The sequence below is a fragment of the Lissotriton helveticus genome, chromosome 12, assembly GCF_964261635.1.
Source record: "Lissotriton helveticus chromosome 12, aLisHel1.1, whole genome shotgun sequence".
Classification (NCBI taxonomy): domain Eukaryota; kingdom Metazoa; phylum Chordata; class Amphibia; order Caudata; family Salamandridae; genus Lissotriton; species Lissotriton helveticus.
In genome coordinates, this window is record NC_136073.1 from 428,385,371 (window position 1) to 428,405,843 (window position 20,473).

General features: G+C 46.2%; 1 protein-coding gene across 4 annotated transcripts in view; it reads left to right on the plus strand.

Annotated features, from left to right (window-relative positions):
* Window positions 1-20,473, plus strand: part of FTO (FTO alpha-ketoglutarate dependent dioxygenase) — a 1,792,536-nt gene that overhangs the window by 634,890 nt on the left and 1,137,173 nt on the right. For all 4 annotated transcript variants that reach the window (XM_078668469.1, XM_078668468.1, XM_078668471.1 and 1 more), the window contains exon 4: window positions 16,730-16,873. In XM_078668469.1, the coding sequence (XP_078524595.1) occupies window positions 16,730-16,873 (144 nt within the window). The remainder of the gene's footprint in view (window positions 1-16,729; window positions 16,874-20,473) is intronic.

Consider the following 20,473-nt stretch of genomic DNA (forward strand, 5'->3'; position numbering starts at 1 on the left):
CACGGCGTTCCCTGAATTCGGCCTTCAACTTTAAAAATAAAGTCACATGAACAATTTTACCTCCAGTTCACGGACAGCAATTTTTCAGCAGCCCCAAAATATTTTTGCAAATTTTTCGGGACACTATCTTCTGCTTAAAGTAAGAACTATTCTTAGAGAACTAAGGTTTCTAAATTTTAGATAGCTTATAGACATTAGCTGCCCGCTGGTATGTTCATAAATATTTTATTCTGTGATGGAATGGTCTCGAACTTTTTTTCTGTATTAAGAGCCATTTCATGTGTAAATTCTCATATACCAAATAGCAATAATGTATACAAATGGGTGATTACTTTGGCATTATTCTACAGCTTGAGTGCATACAATACATATGATTGCAATTCTTCCGTATATTTGAAAAATTTCAAAATGCATTTATGTATTTTGGGGTTGTAAGGTATACACTATACTCTATAGTATGTTTTACTATGCATAGCTTAGTAAATATGTCCATAGTTAGCGTGGAGTGGGTGTGATGTATTCCTATAGGTTCTGAATCGATCCCCCTATTCCTGACCCTATTCTGGTTAAACAAACCAACAAGTTAACTAGCAGTCAGCCCATGAGGCAGAAAACCCCCATGATGCAGATACCGTTATCTGACGCAGTCACACTACGGCACAGGAACGTGTTATCTGATTAGGTCATAACGCTTGCGATCTAATTAGACAAGCGATATTCCTCCAGCCCCTGATAAGGCATACGGAGTTCTCATAACAAATCAAACCTATGACAACCTGGGCAAAACCCTGCGGCCATTGTTTTAATTTCACCGAGAACTTCAGCAAAAGAATGTGCTAACGAGCAAGTCGTATGACATCCTTATTGACGTATCTATGTCCATCCTTACGTCAATCTCGGCACCTTAAAGGTATAAATATTACCGATATTGCCCTATGCAAAGACACGCGGTGGTGACGAGACGGAGCAGCCATACTTGCCGAAGCCCAGAGCAGAGCAGACCCCGCTGGCACAGCCCCGCCTTCCTGACGCGCTGAGAACGAGACGCGCTGCTTTCTCCTGCCGAGAGATCCAGCACCGGCGCTTCCGGGTAGCCCTCGCAGGCAGCCTGGAATATCGAGACCAGAGAGAGAGATACCATCCCTCATTCATCCTTAATTCCAGGTACAGAACTGAATAACCCCTCACAGAGAATTCTTTAGTTATTCACTTGGCAAAAACAAACTTAACTTAAACTGTAACTTTCTATTCCCGCCCACGTATTAGGCTTAGGTCAGGTACACGGGGTAGGCGTATTTAGAAACACCAGTTGAGTACGTTTAGTCAAATGTAAATGTGTATATAATATATTTTATTCATTTTAAAACATCTTATGGCTTAGAAACCATATCAATGTTTTTACAGTATTATTTTATACTTCTGCTTTTAATGTATGCACTTTACTTAACTATAAGTATTGCAATAATATCGATCCATTTCTCTTGTATGAGAAAAGAGACTGATCAATAAATAACACCTTTTTATTGAACACGCCCGTCTCCTCCTTTTCTCTACATTCTGATGAGACTAAGAATGCACGTACTGACTGAGTAAAATAAATTGCCTTTTGTTCACACGACTCTCGAGATACACTCTTGATTAGGGGAGAGCAAAGTTGTCATGTTCTATGGTTGTCAGAAACTAAATCCCTTCTTGTCTAATCAGGGAAGTTAATTCCTTCCTGAACATTCGAGAAAGTTTCTAGTGAACTCTGAGCTAGCTGGCAAACCCAAAACTTTAAGTCTAATATCGTCAGTAGTAGACCTAGTTAACGTCTGGTCTAGGCCTTTACTATTGAAGGTATTATTCCAATGCGCAGAGCCTATTGGGATGTTAGGAACTACACTACAAAGGCTTACACTCAAGCTAGCCGACCGGCAGTTGACTCTCTGGTTCAACAGGGCATTGTTATGATAGGTGTGGGTTAAACACTCATTGCACCACATTTCCATATTTCACTACTCCCTACTGTTGTGCACTCGAGAGATGCCTTCTTGAATGCTAGTATATGCTTGGATGGGTTCGGTTGGCGGGAAGGACACAAGATGGAAACTTGGGGATAACCTATGTATGAAACGTGCATTCCATCTGGACCATGTCTACATACCTTGACGATCTTCCTTGTTTATTGGAGCCTAGCGGACAAGGCCTCCACGGCCTTTCATCTATGTATTATTATGCCAATGTAAAACTGACAGTGAGCTGCTATGTTTGTATTGCAGAACTGTGATAAAACGGTAAATAAAGTTTAAAAAAATCTATATATGGATTGAAAATTCCAAGCGAGCAAGTATTCTGGATCATGAGATTGCGTAAGAGTTTGCTGGACTGACCATTATTGTCAGTTCTTGTTCCAGATAGTTGTCTTAAATGTTTTTTGGTCTGTAGTAGTCTAAATCCTAATTGTTAGATAGAGCATACATTTAAAAGCAAGACGAAAAGTTGAACCGAAACAGTCTCCCAACTTTTCTAGCTTTTTAAAACCAACGTGTTTTGTAGTTTTGCTTGACTTCCATGCCAATAATTTACCTCAGTGCTTTGTTCTACACCTGTTTTATTAAGACTTTTTATTGGTTGATGAGATTTGTACAATCTGCAAGTTTTAGTGTTTTAAGGTTGACTTAGATGTTTATTCCAACAAAGGAGATAAAATAAATTCCACAGAGTAATAATACTTATACTTGCTACTTTAACTGCTAAAAAGCTGAAATATCGCATCAACAAGAGCTATGAAAAACAGTGTATTTCTTCTTGGATACGTTTTTATCGTTGGTTGCTCTTGAATATGTTAGTTAATACCATTTAATATAGTTAGCTGTAAATTTATATAATTTTAAAGGACATTTGCTTTTTCAGAAGCCTTTGGTTCAAGTGTTCTTAGTTGTCCTAAATAGAAATATCTTGATTAAGACCACTGTATATGATTGCCACAGGTTTCTGTGCATATGGACCTTGTGCAACATGTTAAGTAAATTGACCCTGACTTTGACAACCCATTCACTTTCATTTCATGCAGATTGGCTGATATACTACATTATTTTCTTGTTTAATTTACTACTGTCTAATGATGATGTCAGTCAGTTATAAGTAGGCTATTTTGGAGCTTAGTCCATAAAACATAGCCCCTACAATTCACAGCTATAAAAATCGATACAAAATAAAATCTAAATAAGATTTAAAAGTCAGTGCTTCATATCCATTGCTAACATGCCATTAATTGTTACTATGGAAAGCAGGTAAAAATGCAGCAACAGTTGATCTGCTCAATACCCACTGCTCCAACGGTACCCGCCCACTATATTTCCAGGAGCAACATACATCCCTAACTCGTTAAGATTTATCCCATATTTGTCTACTTGCTATTAAAAAAACACATACGAAACAGATCACAAATATTGCATACGAAATTGGAATTTAGAAGCTTCCCAACGGTTAAGCTTGTTTTTACTATTACCGTATGCTTCTAACATGTTTGGGGTCAAGATTGCATGCTGTTGGTTCTGTGGACTAACATCGTATAGTTATGGTAAAACTATTTTGAATATTTTACACAGCAGTGTATTAATCCAAAATCCAGGCTTCATAGTCTGTTGCAGCTTGTTGATTATTGTCACAAGAAGCCTAAGGTGAATGACATTTCATAAGCCCAGGTGCAAGAGGACACAGGCAGTGACCACCAAGGTGTCCATACAGGAAAGAAAAAAATTAGAGATTTTTTTTTTTTTGCAGTGCTCTAGATGCAGAAAGCCCAATGACCACACTTAATCTGCACTTGTCCTCATCAAACAGAATGCCCTGCTTTCCAGAAACGGGGTTAGGAAGACCCATTACTTGCAAGGCCAGATATAGTTGCTGATGATTAGGACCTCGGTTTTATCTCCATTTACCTTAAGCTAGTTCTTCCTCATTTATGAGTGAATAAATCTTAGGGGGAGGCCTCCTCTCTCACAACTGTTAGGCTGGCAGTGGAAGCATTGGTACTGACTTTGCCTTCCGCAGAAGTCAATTCTAACGTTGTGACAGAAATCTTACACTCTCCGCTGGTTCTACAGACCCCTTGCTTCCTCTCTTCAAGGCTCTATTAAACAATAATGGCTGCATGGGAGAACCCCGTTATGCGCCCAGCAGTCAACTGGCAAATCAATGGATGCCATATTGCCTGTTCTGGTTGTCCTCTCTTCGTCTCTGGAGAGTCTGATTGTTTTGACCTAGTCTTCTAAGCAGAACCCAAACACTTTCCCTACGGTGCCTTGAGACAGGGAATCCAAGGAACTAGACACCTTGGGTCACACAGTTTTTCACGCTGGCAGTTTGGTTATTTACACACCTAATTTCACCTGACACTCATTTTGTTTTGCAAAACCTTAATTTTAAGTATCTTTTAAAGAGAACACGGGAAAAAGAAGAACAGCGGCAGTCCCGCACATCTTCCCACGCAGGGGGCATAAGTATAGGCATATGGTAATAGTCCTGAGTAACAACAGGCTGGTATCGGGCAAAGCTAAAGGGTAGTGTTATACGGTAAAGGAGCTGGTGTAGGCCGAGCACAGCATTAAGGAGCCAATGAAATAAACATGCAATCACCCGTGGGGGCCCGCCCGTCACATAACTCATCACGCCTGAGTCTGAATGGCCTTATCTTCTGTGCGGGTGCCTCAAACAAGTTTCAACAATAGAAAGTAACCCCCCCCCCTCCCACCCACCCATAGTGGTGGCGACAACAGCACTCTACAATCATTCAGGCATTGTGGGTCCTCCATCAGATTTGGAACAGGTGGAGCGCTCGGACGGAGGATGGGCAAACTGCAGAAGGCAACCCCCCTGAGAGAAAGCGGACCAAGGGGCCCCAGCGGAACTGGAAGTTTTTGAAATTGCCCAGGAAGATGCCCGCCACTCGTTTCATGCTAAGCAGTTTCCACAATTTTGCGTGCCACAGGAAGATCACCGGAGCCTCTGCTTTTTTCCAGGCTGACGCTAGGGTAAGTTTGGCAGCCCCAAGACAGAGCCACAGGATTTGTTTATCTGCACGCGTCTGATGTTCAAGAAGTGGATCCCGGAGGCTCAGAAGTACACAGGCTATAGAATCCTCCAACGGGTAACCAAGGATCTCCTTAACATGGGAAAGGATCTCCTCCCAGTATGGTCGAATGATTGGGCAATCCCACCAAATATGGCGGAAGTCCCCCAGCAGGCCACAGCCCCTCCAGCATCTATCAGAAGTAGCCGGGAATATACAATGGAGTTTGGATGGGTACAAGTACCAGTCCATGAGAGTCTTAAGGTGGGCCTCTCTCAGGTCCATCGAGTGGTTGTGCACGACAAGATCTCGCCACAGTGCTGACCACTCCTTGTCAGAAATGTCCCGTCCCAGGAGTTCCTCCCATTGTTCCATATATCGAGGGCGAGGCGATAGTGCCGAGGTAAGAAGTAGCTGGTAAAGAAAGGATATGACCCCTTTCATGGCTGAGGTCCTGAGGATGAAGGCCTCAAAGGGCGATGGAGGCCTTGTGGCCGCATCTAGGACACTGGGAGTGGTAGCCCAGTGGAGCAGTTGGAGATGGTGGAATCGCTCGGATGGGGGGATGTCATAGTCCCTCATACAGTTGTCAAATGTGAGTGGCGTACAGCCGTGGAACAGGTGAGTCAAAGCTCTGCACCCCCCCCCCTCCATACCCCAAAAGGGCCCTCCTGCAATGCCGGCGGAAAATCCGGATTAAAGTGTATAGGTGTGAACGGAGACGGGATGGTAGTCCAACGCTCGTCTGTGGCCAACGTGTCCCAGACCTGCAGGGTGGTACTGGTGGGGGTACTAATGTAGGCGTTTAAGGGCCGATCCTTCTTGGGCTTCCAGGCCAAGTCCCATATAGATCTACCCGCGACACTTCTGTCTATGTGCAGCCAGTGTTTCTCCGAGGTCTGCTGGGACCATTCCACCAGCACTCTCAACTGCGCCGCATTGTAATACAAATGCATATCGGGAAGCCCCACTCCGCCCTCCCCCCGCGGCCGTCTTAGCGTGGCGAAGGAGAACCGCGCCCGACCCGCCTGCCAGATGAACCGGAGCAACTGAGTCTTAAGGCGCCGAAAGAAATCTACATCCAGCGGAATGGGGAGCGCCTGAAAGAGGTACAGGTATTTGGGAAGGAGAACCATCTTGATGGCGTGAATTCTGCCCAGCCACGATATGTATTTAGGCTTCCACCGATCCAAGTCCGCCCTCGTCTTTGCCAGCAGCGGAGGAAAGTTCGCAGAGTATAACTCCCCGATCGTGGATGTCAAATGGACTCCCAAGTATACGATGGAGCTGGAGGCCCAGGCCAACCGGGTGAGCCTCCGCGCTTGTTCCACCCCAGCGGGTGATAGCGTGAGGTTCAGAACATAAGATTTGTCATAATTGACCTTGAAGCCGGCCACCTCCTCAAAGCGTGACAACACCTCCTGAACATATGGCAGAGAGTGTGCCGGATCCATAATAGAGAGCAGGACGTCATCGGCGAATAGGGAGATTTTGTGCTGCTCCCCAGTAAAGGGAAGACCGCGGATGTCTTCGTGCTCCCGAATTGCCAGCGCTAACGGCTCAATGCTTAGGGCTAAGAGCAGGGGAGAAAGAGGACAGCCCTGCCTGGTACCTCGTGAGTGTGAAACAAATGCAGACAGGTGGCCGTTCACCGACACTCTAGAGCGGGGGTTGCAGTAATTCGCTTTCACCATCGACAAAAACTTATCCGAGAACCCAAAAGCAGCTAAAGTATGAAACATGAAGCCCCAGTTCACGCGGTCGAAAGCTTTTTCCGCATCGAGGCCCACCAGGACTGCTGGGATCCGGAATCTATTAGCTTTCTCAATCAAGTGGACCACCCGCCTAGTATTATCATGGGTCTGGCGGCCCTTAATAAACCCAGATTGGTCCGGGTGTATAATCGCCGGCATCAGATCTTGGAGTCTGCCGGCAATAATCGAGGAGTACAGTTTGGCATCGATGTTGAGGAGGGCTATCGGACGATATGAAGCGCACTGTGTGGGGTCCTTCCTGGGCTTGGGTATAATCGAAATGACGGCGTCAGCTAGTGAGCCAGGCGCGGTTCCGGATTCAGCCATATCATTAAATAGGGTGACCAGAAAATCGCACACCTCAGTGGCATATGTCTTGTAAAAGAGAGCGGTGTAGCCATCCGGACCCGGAGCTTTGTGGAGCTTCAAGTTCCTGATGGCATCCAGCACCTCGTCGCGAGCGAACGGGGCAGCTAGTAGATCGTTCCACTCCCTCGACACCTGTGGTATAGGCAGGCCCTGCAGATATTCCCGCTGGGCCTCGGAGTCGAGGTTGTCCCCCTCATAGAGGTCCGAGTAAAAGCGGCCAAAGAGTCCAGCCTTAATCTCATCGCGGTATTGCAGTTCCCCCCTCGTATCCCGAACGCCTCCTATGTATTCCCGTTCCCTTTTTTCCCTAAGTTGACGAGCCAGGTGCCTCCCTACCTTATTCCCTTGGGAGTACGAGAGGCGCCGGAGTCTCAGCAAGGTGAATTCTGCTCTATTATTGTAATGGGCCTTTAACTTCCCCCTAACTGCCGTCAAAGGGCGGAGGGTCAATCTAGACGGGTTTAGCTTGTGCGCTTGCTCAAGGATCTCCAGCTCCTTTTCTAACTCCTCCCGCTCCTTCCGACGCATCCTGTTGAGATTGGCATTAAGGCCCAGGCAGGTACCCCTGATTAACGCCTTGAAGGCATCCCAGGTAGTGGTAATGGAGGTATCAGAGACAGGGTTGAGAGCAAAAAATTCCCTAATAGCCTTCCTTAATTCCTTGTTCGAAGTGTCATCTCTGACAACCGCCGCCGGAAAGAGGCCGTCTCCGGGAGGTGACCAGCGAAGTCCGAGCACCAATAAACTATGATCAGAAACAGATAGCGGGAATATGCTAGAGTCGCGGACATCACCCCTGAGGTCCTGGCCCATAAAGATGTGATCTAGACGTGAGTACGAGTTGTGGACATGGGAGAAAAAGGTGTAGTCACGGGATAGAGGATGAACGGAGCGCCACCCATCGATTAGGCCCAGGTCACCCAGAAGTCGCCGCGTCTCGGCAGAGAACAGACCGGCATTAGCCCTCTGGGACCAGAGCTATCCATCTCCTTACTCCACACCAAGTTAAAGTCCCCCAGCAGAAACAGGTGGCCCTCAGAGAAGTCACCCACCCTTTGCAGCAACCCTTGTAAAAAGCCATTTTGTCCCACATTAGGGGGCATACACCACCACAAAAGTGCTCAGTCTGCCCTGTACCAGACCCTTCACCATCAGCCAACGGCCTTCTTTATCGCTACGCACAACTATGGGCTGAAAATGAAGGGCCGCCCGAAAGAGGAGGGCCACTCCCCTATGCTTTGTAGAGGCCGACGATCTATATATGAGGGGGAATTGCCTATGCCGGAGGCGGAGTTCATCTTTACGTGCCAAGTGGGTCTCCTGGAGACCCACAATATCAAGCTGGTGGTCAATCACATACTTCCATACTTTCTGACGTTTTTGTGGGGAATTCAGGCCCTTAACATTCCACGTACCAATACTAATAGGCATCATTATGCAACCTTCCCGCCTGTGCTATCACCATGCCACCCCGCCCCACCCCTCTGAATCCACTCTCGAGGACCACAGACAACATGTCAGGGGAGTAGCATGCAGGAGTAACCCCGAGTGAAGGAATTCCGACCAACCCATTTCTCCATAGACCCCCAATGTACCAAGGCCCCCCTCCAAGCAGTCCCAAACTCCCTCCCCGCACCCCAAGAAGGCTGAGGTCCTCCCACACACCCGCTCCAAAATCTCGCAGCCAATGAGCATTCACTCAGGACTCCAGAGACCAAGCCCAGATCGACCCGAGATAGAACACATACATACCATAAGACAGAAATCACAGCCATCAAAACAAACCCATCGCCACCACTTCCCCCCGCTCCCTCCCCACCCCTCAACCCCAACAACCCCCTTAAGTACCATCCCCCCCAAAGAACTTCCAGGTCTGCCCCCAAACCCGTGGCACATAATGCAGCGGCAGGGAAAAGAGGAGAGAGAAGATGACGCAGTGAACATAACCTGAACAAAATACTTAACAGTCCCAGTGGATAGTAGTTCGTAGAATTCCTCCTGGGCCGAGGACGGGGCACCACTGTTGGGCCCCCTAAGGCCACGGTCCGGGGCGTCTTCTCAAAAAGTACAACCAAACCCACGGCACCTGAAAACACGTGCCCCTCCGGCACCAAACAGCCAGCGGCTCAGGGATCATGCCGCTCCGAAGCTTTGCTGAGAGGACGCCAAAGTCGCCGAGCCCACCGATGCAACTGCACTCCCCCTCTCCTGTAGACTAGCGGTACGGTCAGGCCGTCCACGGTCCGGGCCCACTCTCTGCCAGGAGGAGGACCGCCTACGCCTCCGTGACTGTGAACCGCCAGCTTCCTGCGAAGGAGTTGCGTCGTCCAGACCCAGAAGATCCTTCGCCACTTGAAGAGAGCGAATCTGCGCTAGCCTGTTCTGCCACCGGAAGATGATGCGGAAGGGATGACCCCACGAGTAGGAGATGTTGCGTTCTCGAAGAAAGCTGGTGACTGGACGAAACTCCCGCCTCTTCTGGAGTGTCGATGCCGCTAGGTCCTGATAAAGCTGCGGACGGTGTTCTCTGAACTGCAAAGACGGGATAGCCCGGGCCTTCCGCAGGATACGTTCCTTTAGTTGGAAGTCATGCACACATACTAGAATGTCCGGGGGCGGCCCTCCACCCCGCCTAGGCAGCCCGACCCTGTGGACTCTGTCCATTCGGATGTCCTGTACCTCCACCTCGTCCAGTATCTGCAGGAAGAGAGCCTGGACATAGCCTCGCAGGTCACCTGCCTCACCGTCCCACGGCACCGCGCGAATGCGGATGTTGTTCTGGCGGGAACGGTCCTCCAGGTCCTCCGTATGAGCCTGGAGGTCCAAGTTCTGTTCTGTGAGCCGAATAATATCCTGCTGCAGTTGGTTGACATCGTTCGCCATGCTCAGGTCATGGCCTTCCAAGGTAGCCACCCGCTCTCCAATGCCATCTACATCTCTCCGCACCTCACGGAGGTCCGATGCCAGTTGGGCGCGGAGTTCAGAGATGTCCTCCTTAATGGAGGCGAAGAGTTCCGTCATGAAGGCCTTAGTCGCAGGGGCCTCGTCATCTGAGTGCTTCGGCGACACGCTGGGTCCAGGGGACGCCGGCTGCTGAGAATTTTTCGATGCACCATCTTTGCCAGGCTTCCCTTTGCACAGCGCAGAGGCCATCGCGGCACCCCCGCACAGCCAGGGAGTCAGGACGGTAGGTCACCCTCCAAGAGCCACAAGTCTGCCAAATCAATCACCCCTCACGCACAAGTGCCGCCGATGCAGCGTTCCGTACAGGCCCCCGCCAGCTAGATCCTCCAGGGAACAGGTCATCTCCCGCACCTCAAATGAACGCCGCCAGGACCCTCGCTTCAGAAGGCACCGATGCTGCGGTCGTGGCCAGCGGCCCGTAGTCATACATCAAGCCGGACCTCCAACCTAAGGGGCATGTCCAGTGCCGCTGCGCAATGCCAGGCTCAGTCTCCCTCCGCTCTTTCAGCGCCGCCGGCGCCCACCGGCCAGGCCCCCCAGCGAAGGCCCACCGCTGCGGCAGAGCGGCAATGCAGGCTCTCAGGTGTGGCACAGGCAGGGAAGCGTGGGAGCACCCCCGGGGGTTCCCCACAAGCGGCCCGGGTCTCGTGTAGTTGCACCCCAGCCCCAATCGTCAGACCGGCTCTGGGAAGGGGGGGGTGGAACAAGGCGAAGCAGCTGCAGGACTCGTCGTCCCCCACTGTCCTACACCTCCGGCACCCACCTTCTGGACCCAGTGGGCCCTCTTGTCAAAGTAGCACTCCTCCAGTGCCCAGCGTAGTACCCCCGGCAGGCGGCAGGTCGAGAGCCCTGAGCGCCGAGAGCATTCCCCGTCGTGGCCCCCCGCCAAGGACTCCTTCCCGCGTCCGCAGTGCAGGGAGCCCGGGCCCTCCAGTCACCCAGAGCCGGGGATCATAGGGCCGCAGGTCGCCAAGGCCCGAAGCCCTCCTCTAGGCCTCCGCCGAGCAAGAATGCGTTGCCGGACTAAACCACTCCAGTCCGGGGTGCACACCAGGTCGATATTTGGGGAAGTTATCCCAGCAAGGCAGCTCCCCCCCGTCAGCTCGAATCAGGGACGGAGGAGAAGGAAGCAGCGCAGCCGCTGCACCCGCCGGTCCCCGCCGACCTGCACTGCCGGTATCCTCTTGCCGGGCGTAGCGGAGACCCTCGGCGATGCCACTCTCCTCCGTAATCTGGCTCAGTTTCCCCGGCAGGCGGCAAGGTGAAAGCCGAGAGCGCCGGGCCCGTCGCGGCCCTCCGCCAACGTATTCTCTGTACGGGCGCCGAGCCGGAAGTCCGGTCCCTCCCGCCACTCGAGGCCGGGGATCGCAGGGCCGCAGTCCGCCGCTGCGCTCACGTCCACTTCCAGACCTCCGCTGGGCGATACCGCGGCACCGGACCCTTCCCCTCCACTCCGGGGATCACAGCAGGTCGCAGGGAAGCAATTAGCACGCCGCTTCAGGTGCTGAACAATGCTAAGCTGGGCTTGGCGCCAGAGGGACTCGGAAAGACGTCTTACTCCGTCGCCATCTTGGCCACGCCCCCCCCCCCTGACACTCATTATGATATGTCCACGCATTATGGAAACTGGCAAAGCCTACGGTTGTCAGCCTGCCAAAGTATATGAAGAAGTCCACACATAATGGGAACTTGCAAAATATACGGTTGTCAACCTGCCAGCCTATATAAAGAAACAATAGTCTGACTGAGTAATGTTCTATTTGCATCAAACAGATCATGAAGTGCTGTTTTGACTCTTCAGATGCTGTTTTTGGTCTGTGGCTATGACTATCATGTATTATTGGCATCTGTAGATGTGTTTCACCACATTTTCAGGGGATGTTCAGGCTACTATGCTCATGGACATGCTGGTTGACTGAGAGCTGCTTTTGGGATACCAGATAGACTCCTCATTGGAACGTTGAAAGAATTTCAGGGCTCCACTTGCGTCTTAACCCTGATGACACCTGCACTGCAGTTTTACCAACAGTGTTGGAAGTCCAAAGCTTATTCTAGTACTGTGCAGTCACAATAACAGCAGGTGTCTTGGCTCGTGCAGGCGCTCGCATATGTATCACTCTTTTTGTAGCAGGAGTTTATCTAAGAGGTATTAAAAACATCCACAGCTCCAGTCATCACAGTCGACCTTTTAAACATCCCCCCAAAAGACCATGTTCCTGTTGGCGGGAGGGTTTCCCATTTTGACATGCCATCGGAGCTGAACACAATGCGCCTCTATGTGATCCAAGTTAACTGTTGGGACCACACACTTGTCTTCCTATCCACCCTAACCTACCCCTCTTCCTTGGCAGTATTCTCTGTGGCTGGTCCCTCGATCTTGGATGTGGAAATCCTTGCCTACCTGGCTTAAAGAGGCAATAGAAGCAGTGTCTCCAGAAGGGAGTGGACAGGATTTTACTACCTTTGCTAATTGGCCCCCAAGAATGATGGAGGCCTCATAACTATCCTAGATGTTGCCTTCTAAACATGTTCAACCCACAGGACAAGTTAAAGGTGCTGTCCCTGAACCAGACACTGTTGGCCTTGAATTCAGAAGATTGGTTGTCATCCCTTGACCTCTAGGAAGCTTATTTAAATAATCTGATTTTGCTCGTCCATAGGTTCTACCGTAGGTTCACAGCGGGATCCCAACATTATCAGTTTGTTTCTTTCCATTCAAAATGAAGGCAGCACCACATGTCTTTATAAAGGCACTGGAAGCCATTGCAGCTCTGCTGCAGAGGTCAGGAGTCTATGTATTTTCATGCTTGGAAGACTGGCTAGGGAAGGCAGAGTCCCTAACACCTATCCAGGGACATATCCAGTAGATGACTCTTATTGTTTAAATGGGCTTTAACTTAAATGTTGAAGTCTCACCTCACTCCCACACAGATGCGGACTTTTATGGGGACAGTGCTGCAGCACATAAATGTGCTCAATCTTTGTATTACATCTTGCCCTGAAGGTCTTTCTCCCTTCCATATCAGGGAGCAATATCCAGAGAACACCACCAGTCCATTATAACAGCAAGCGGGCTGGTGTGAGGTTGTGGTGCCTGTGTTGAGATATGATTCACCTGAGGAGATGGTCTGTCAACTATCACGAGAGGACCATGAGTGGGAGTTACACCCAATTTCCATTTGTGGATCACTTTGCCATGGGTAATCAGTAGAAATAGTGGGGTGCACACATTTTTCACTTGTTTATCCAATCTTGAAAATGGCATAATATTCTTCGTGTGGATTTCAGAAAAGGTTTAATGAAAGGAAAAGCTTTAAAAATTATGGTCAACATGAAAAAGAAAGGATTTACAATGGTGAAAAACATATGAATTGATGCTGAACTGGCGTGCTGTAGCTGTGCAATCCGTCTGGGGCAAGATGATGCCTCATTCCTTTACCTTTGTCACTTTGCCATGGCCCAGAACCAGAAGCGTCCTCCGTTCTGTATCAACCCTGTTTTTCTGAGTGATTTCCTTGTTGGCCCCTTCAGGGTCAATTGGTTTCTAGGACAGCTGTATGAATTTCTTCTAAAGAAGTTGACCCTCTATCTGCACCCCTTTTCCAGGTTTTTTGTTTATTCATACCCTATCCCAGCATGGCTCTGCTTTGGGCATATTGATTGGTTATTTGTCTGCCATAACAACATTTTTGCAGTTGCCAGATCAGCCAACGCTTTTCAAATTCCTTATTGCAAATAGGTTTCTCAAAGGTCTTCAACATATGTTTCCACCAGCTCCTTTCATTATGCTGCAGTGGGACTTCAACTTAGTTCTCACGTTTTTGATGTGTCTCCCTTTGTGCTGCTATGCAACTGCCCTCTCAGGCTCCTTACAATAAAAACGCTCTTCCTAGTGGCAACAACATCCATCCGGAGGGTCAGTGAGCTACACAGGCACTGTCATCACACTCTCTGTACCTTACCATCTACCCAGACAAACTGGTTCTTCGCACTACAGCATCCTTCCTACTGAATGTGGTAACTCCCTTTCATGCAGGCCAGTCCACCACTTTGCCTACCTTTTATGCTCTGCCCTATCCCTCTAAAGAAGAGGAGAGACTCCATTGACGGTACCCAAAAAGATTATTGCCATTTTACCTTGACAGCACAACCCTCCTTAATCCAAATAACTGACTAACATATCCACCACTAAAATTACTTTCATGTTTCACCATACTAATTTAACGCTAATCCTTATGGGTTCCAGAGTAGCGTGCTACTTGCGCTTCAAAACCCCATCAAGGGTAGGAAGCACTATAAAAATACAAACCTCTTTCCCTCTTCTATACCCATCTAGCCTTCTCTACCCAAATAACTGAATAACATATCCAATACTCAAATTACTTCATATTTCACTAAACTAATTTACTAGAAAAGCGCTTCAACATCCATCAGGCGTAACAAGTGCTATATGAATGCAAACCTTTCTTCCCCTTTTATGCCTCCGCTATCCTTCTCACTCCAAATAACTGACTAATATCCACCGCTGAAATTACTTTCATATTTCACCATATTAATTCACCACTAATCCTTTATGGGCTTCCGGAGTAGCGTGCTTCAACACCCCATCAGGGGTAACAAGTGCTATATAAATACAAACCTTTTTTCCTCCTCTATCCTTCTGCTATCGTTCCAAATCCAAATAATTGACTAACCTATCCACCACTTAAAATGTACTTGCATGTTTAACTATACTAATTCAACACTAATCCTCTATGATCCCAGAGTAGCGTACTACTCACCAAAAAAGCACTTTGACGTCTCGTCAGGGGTAGTAAGCGCTATATAAATGCAATTGCAATACAATACAATCTCAAGAAAATCATTAAAGATCGATTGTTTAGAGCTTTTGGAGACCATTAGATTCTCCACTGAATTACTAAAACCCACTGTTAGAGAAAATCAATCGCTATTACTTCAACTTGGTTTACAACAGTATCTCGGAACTGTAATCGGGGGATATGATATGATGCTGCTGACCCGTTTACGCTTAGGCAACCTACATAGACTAACATCCTTTCCAAACGCGAATGATTGGTCAAAGTCTCTATCTCCTTGCCCATGTAATGATTTATCTACACAATCCACAATGCACATGTTATTTTTTTGTACATTTTACACTGTTTAGAAAAAGATGGATATTACCAATATTAAGAGTGATAGGACTGAGACAGTGCCGCCCAGCTTTCCTTATGCTACAACTTTTAGAACATGAGGTGTTTACTAGCCCCTTAATTAAATACTTTAAGGGTGTGATCAGAAGCAGGAAAACAATGTGATTAAAGGAACTTGTTTTTCTTTTAAAAGCTTTTAAAGATAATGTTTAAAATATTTTCAATATCAAGCCAAGATGACTGCTACAGATTTATTGAGATAATGTATTTGTAAGATGTCATGATTATTTTAAATAATGTGCTTTTATGATTTAATCTTTTTAATCGAATAAAGCTTATTTTAATTTGTTATTAAAACTTGTTTTTCCACCTACCAAATTGTCATTTGTATGTTTTTATCAAGGATTATCAGTTTCAAAGTTAGGATAAAAAAAGACAAATTTGTTCTGAGACTTTTGTGACAAGGCTAATGTGACTAAAGTAGACACATTGAGTTGTTTAAGTGTAACTGAAGGTCGACTCATGCCAGAAGATTTACTGGGATATTACTAAGTAAAGTAGCCCCACAATGGGCATAACTAAGACTGCAAAACTTTTGCGTGGGGTCTAACTGTTAAAAACACACCCATTGACTTCCTCTAACTGGAGGCCTTGGCAACTCTCAATAAATGTATGTTAAATTGGTATTACAGCTTTTCATACACAAAACAAAAGTTTGCACTGTGAATGTAGGTTTTATGAAATAATGCTATGTTGGTAGTAATGGTGTAGAAGGTGACCAGTAAAGATAATGCATAATTAAAAATTCATCAATCCATAATAATGAAACTGTATAACAATAGTAATGTAAAATTGTGAATGTACATGCGGGATTAAATTATGTTTAGGGAAGGCCAATAGATAAAGGTGTCTGTGGGATACCCAATTTGAGGCATGAATGAGTGTGCAAGGGGTTAACAACAGTAACATTGTCACAGATCAGGGCACGTAGAGTGGTAAGAATTTCTCATGGACTTTACAGAAGTGAGCATTTGCTCCATGTATACAGGGAAATCTCTAGACCTCTATCTCTTCTGAGCACCTGTGCTGTAAACTTGTTATTCTAAAGCGACTGGATCTCTTAGTTATGCATTTTGAGAGTGTATTTCATACTTTATTTCCACAATGATGACCGTCCTTTGCCGATATCAATATACCAAGCTCCTGTTGATACAAACACCTTCCTTGCTTCCCTATGGTTGGCCAGTGGCCGCTTACTTCACAAGGCTATCTCAATGATAAGGCCCTTTCATACAGAACATCTAAATACTTAAGTCAAATGTGCTAAACCCTTTACAAAGTTAGAAAAGATGAGAGCTGCAATTTCTTATGGTGGAGTTATTTGTTGCTTTTCAAAATACTTCTCAACTCAACACATTGATGTTTCTTTTTAGATGCTGTGATTGACAAGTTCGGTGACAAAGCTGTGACAGGCAGAGATCCAGCAGTCTGGCATGTAGGGTTGAAGATCGCATGGGATATTAAGACTCCAGGCTTGGCTGTGCCGCTTCACCCAGGGGACTGTTACTTCATGCTGGGTAAATATTGTTATTTTTTTTTTTTAAAAGCATGGCGCTGAAAACGCATTGTTATGAATTGGCTGTGTGGTTAAGGTTACAATCCACTGCTAGATAATCACGCCCTATATCAACTGGCTAGTTCCTGGTGATGTGGTGGTGTAATGCTAGAGGGTGGTAGGGTGGTGAATGGAGTACAGTGGTTATGAGTGGTAATGTTTGACTCTGGTTTGGTGGTGTTTGCAGTGCTGGTTGTCCCACAGTGGTGCTAGGCAGATGAGCATTCCTGTTTTTTTTATTGAGGTGCGATGTGAAGAGAGTGATGCGGTCCCCGGTTGGCTTGTGCCAAAGGCTAGTGTTGCAAGGCTATGGGCTTGGTAGTGTAGTGTAGGCCTGTGGTGGCTTGGTATTGTGTGTAGCACTATGGGAGTTAGAGCGATTCCTATCAACTATAACAGCCTCCATACCTATAAAATGTAATATAAAGAGATCTAGCATACACTACATGACTAGCGTGTGTGTGTTTTTTAAATATTTATTGCATGATTGATAGTATGTCTGATTAAACTGCCTACTGACTGGATGCATCATACTGTTAGAATTCCTATCTTGAGGAAAACCAACAACCTATTAGAGAAGATTTGGAGGCTGAAACATGTTGACCATTTCTGATGTGGGAATAACTGAGACTCTAGCACATCACTTACGTCAGTTTCAATCTTCAAAACTTGAGTATAAAACAGAATATATGTCCAAAAATTGGCAAACAATGTTTGAAGTGATAGGCACAAAAAATATAAGATTATTCTGGCGATTGGTAAGAGAGGGAAACGTGCAAGGGGAAATGTGGTGCTTAGTGGTAGAAGATGATTGGGTTAACTACTTGAGAAACTTGTACAATAGTAAGAGGGTAGACAAGACTTTGGAAACAAGGTGCAAGGATGTGGGAGAAATAAAGCCGTATTTCTCTCTTCAAAATATATAAGAAACCATCCGACATTTAAAATTAATGAAAGCATCAGGTCCAGATAACTTATCAGCAATTATACAAAAAAATAACACGGATTGCTGGGCAATCTTTTTAAATGTCACCTTCCGAAATATCTTAACATCTGGACTTTTCCCGGAAAGCTGGAAGGGGGCAATTGTTAGACCAATATATAAAAAGAACTCCACACACACCCCGAAATATTGTCTTTATAAGTCTGCTGGATGTGGGGAAGAAAGTATTTTCTAAGATATTGTTAGGCGTACTGAAGACCTGGGTAGAATAGAATAACTTGATACCGATAGAGCAAGGCGGGTTCAAAGAGGGCCACTCAACAATAGACCATTGCCTTAGTTTATGGACAATGGCAAAAAAGGCAATTGAATTGTGAGGTAGATTGTTCTGCTGTTTTGTTGATTTCCTAGCCTCCTTCGATTTGATAGAATGTAGTCTATTGTGGAATATGTTGGTGAAGCTTGGAATCAATAAAACAGTACTCTCACTACTTCAGGAAATACATTCGCTGAATTGAGCCATGGTAATCTTGGATACCCTCATGACGCTATCCAGGTAAATTCAGATAAAGAATGGATTACGCCAGTGTTGTGTCCTGGCCCCACTGCTATTCTCTTTGTTCCTTTCCGACTTACCAAACATATTAAGTAAGGCTGGTGGGTTAGGCCCTACGATGGGGGAGACCCATATGCCATGTCAGCTATACGCTGACGATCTAGTGATAACGGACATGACAGTACTGGGTTTGCTAATAAATTGGACACTTTTTACGATTATTGTTTAAAAAAACACCTTATGGTAAATTTAGAAAAGACTAAAATAATGGTGCTGGCAAAAAGAAAGGATTCCTTTTACTGGAAATTGGGAGAAGTCAGATTTGAGGTGGTGGACAAATATAAATACTTAGGTATGTGGTTTCATAGCAAGCAAAATTGTAGGGACCACATACAATCAGTAAAAGCAAAGGCTCTTTCCTCAGTATGGGGCCTTAAACAATTCAAGCGGAAGTATGGGGGCCAGTGGCGGCTGGTCACCTTTAAAAGTGGCGAGGCAGAAGAGCTGTCCCAAATTTCACCAAGTAGACATGCAAAGCGAACAACCTCGAGCTGTCACTCTGGGATTTTAGGACTCTCTCGCAGAAGGATATGAAAAATTTGGAACCAACTGGTCCATTTGCTGGTGCAGTTTTCAAAGTTTTAAGAGGTGCTCAAACCATTTTGAAGAGGAACTAATGAATTCTACAAATACGTTTTCGAGTTATGCTAAATAACAATGACACTCTTCATCCATTCTGATTCACTGTTCTGCAGTAACACTGCTGACTGAATTAATATTTAACTGACTGCCCCCAGTCCTACCTGCCCTATACTACACTGAAAGGCTGTACTCCAGCAGGACGGGCCTCAAGAGGCATGAAGCAATGCTTCTGCTTCTCGCACTGCGAGAAAGCTGTGGGGCTGCGCTCTTCCGCCCTAGTGAAGGAGCCGCAACTGAAGGAGGCCCTTCTCTGCGGCCAATTCTATCAGCTATTAATGCAATGATTCGCTCACAATTCGAATACCGAGTAAAGGTTCTATTTTTAGGTGGTAAATTGGATTGAAATTTAGAGAATGGTAAATGTGTGAAACAGCTCTTTGCTCTTCCACTTTCAACTGTGGTCCAGGCAGTGAGAGTAGAATGTCAACTTACAGCCTGGAACTTTCAGTGACTGCAAGCTACATTAAACTTCTGGCAGAGATTGAACAAAGAAGAGACCCCCAAAATATCAAACCTTTGTAAAAGAGAAATAGAGGAAAGTGCACTTAATTGGGCATCACAGGTTAGACATAAGCTAAAGAAGATGTGTGCTAAACTTTCTCTAGAACCAGAACAATGGAAACTAGGGCAGCAGATTCCCAAACCGGTGCTACGTGCTATTATTAACACAAAGGCGAGAGAAGAAGACTTATGTTATCAGGGGAGCAAATCGTCCACCCAGTTCTTGGTAAATGGGTGTACTAATGATCATATGTTCCCCTACATCGAGCTCATGCCTAAACCTAAGCTTAGAAATGTGGTATTGAAATTTAGAGTTGGCCTGAACCCATGTAATGCAAACGAGAAGATAAAAATAGCAATGACAAATGAACAGGGTCTGTGTACATGTGGACTACAAGTAAAATGCAGTAGCCCACATATTTACTGGACTGTTTATGGTTTCTAGAATAACGGAAGGAATTTTTAAAACCTCTATTTATTTCTTATAAATTTGATAATAGGGATCAAGCTCTTAGTCTATTGATGAAAATGAGCTGTTTAAATGTTGTATGTGCAATAGGAAGATTTTTAACTACAATACAGGAGTCCTTGAAAGAATTGGCAATATAATCTAAAATGGGCTATGGATCAGAAATGTGACTTTATCCACTGTTTGAGGAGCTCCCTGATAAGATTGAGACCACTCTGCCAATCCCATGACGGTGACGGGTTACCTATGATGAAGCATGCCACGGAAATGTGGGTGAGGTTTTCAGTTCTAAAAACAAAACAAATACTCATTTGTTAGGGTGAGGGACTATAGAGCAAATCTTCAGGCCATGCCTCTGTATGGTAGAAGTTGGTAGCATGTTGCCATAGTG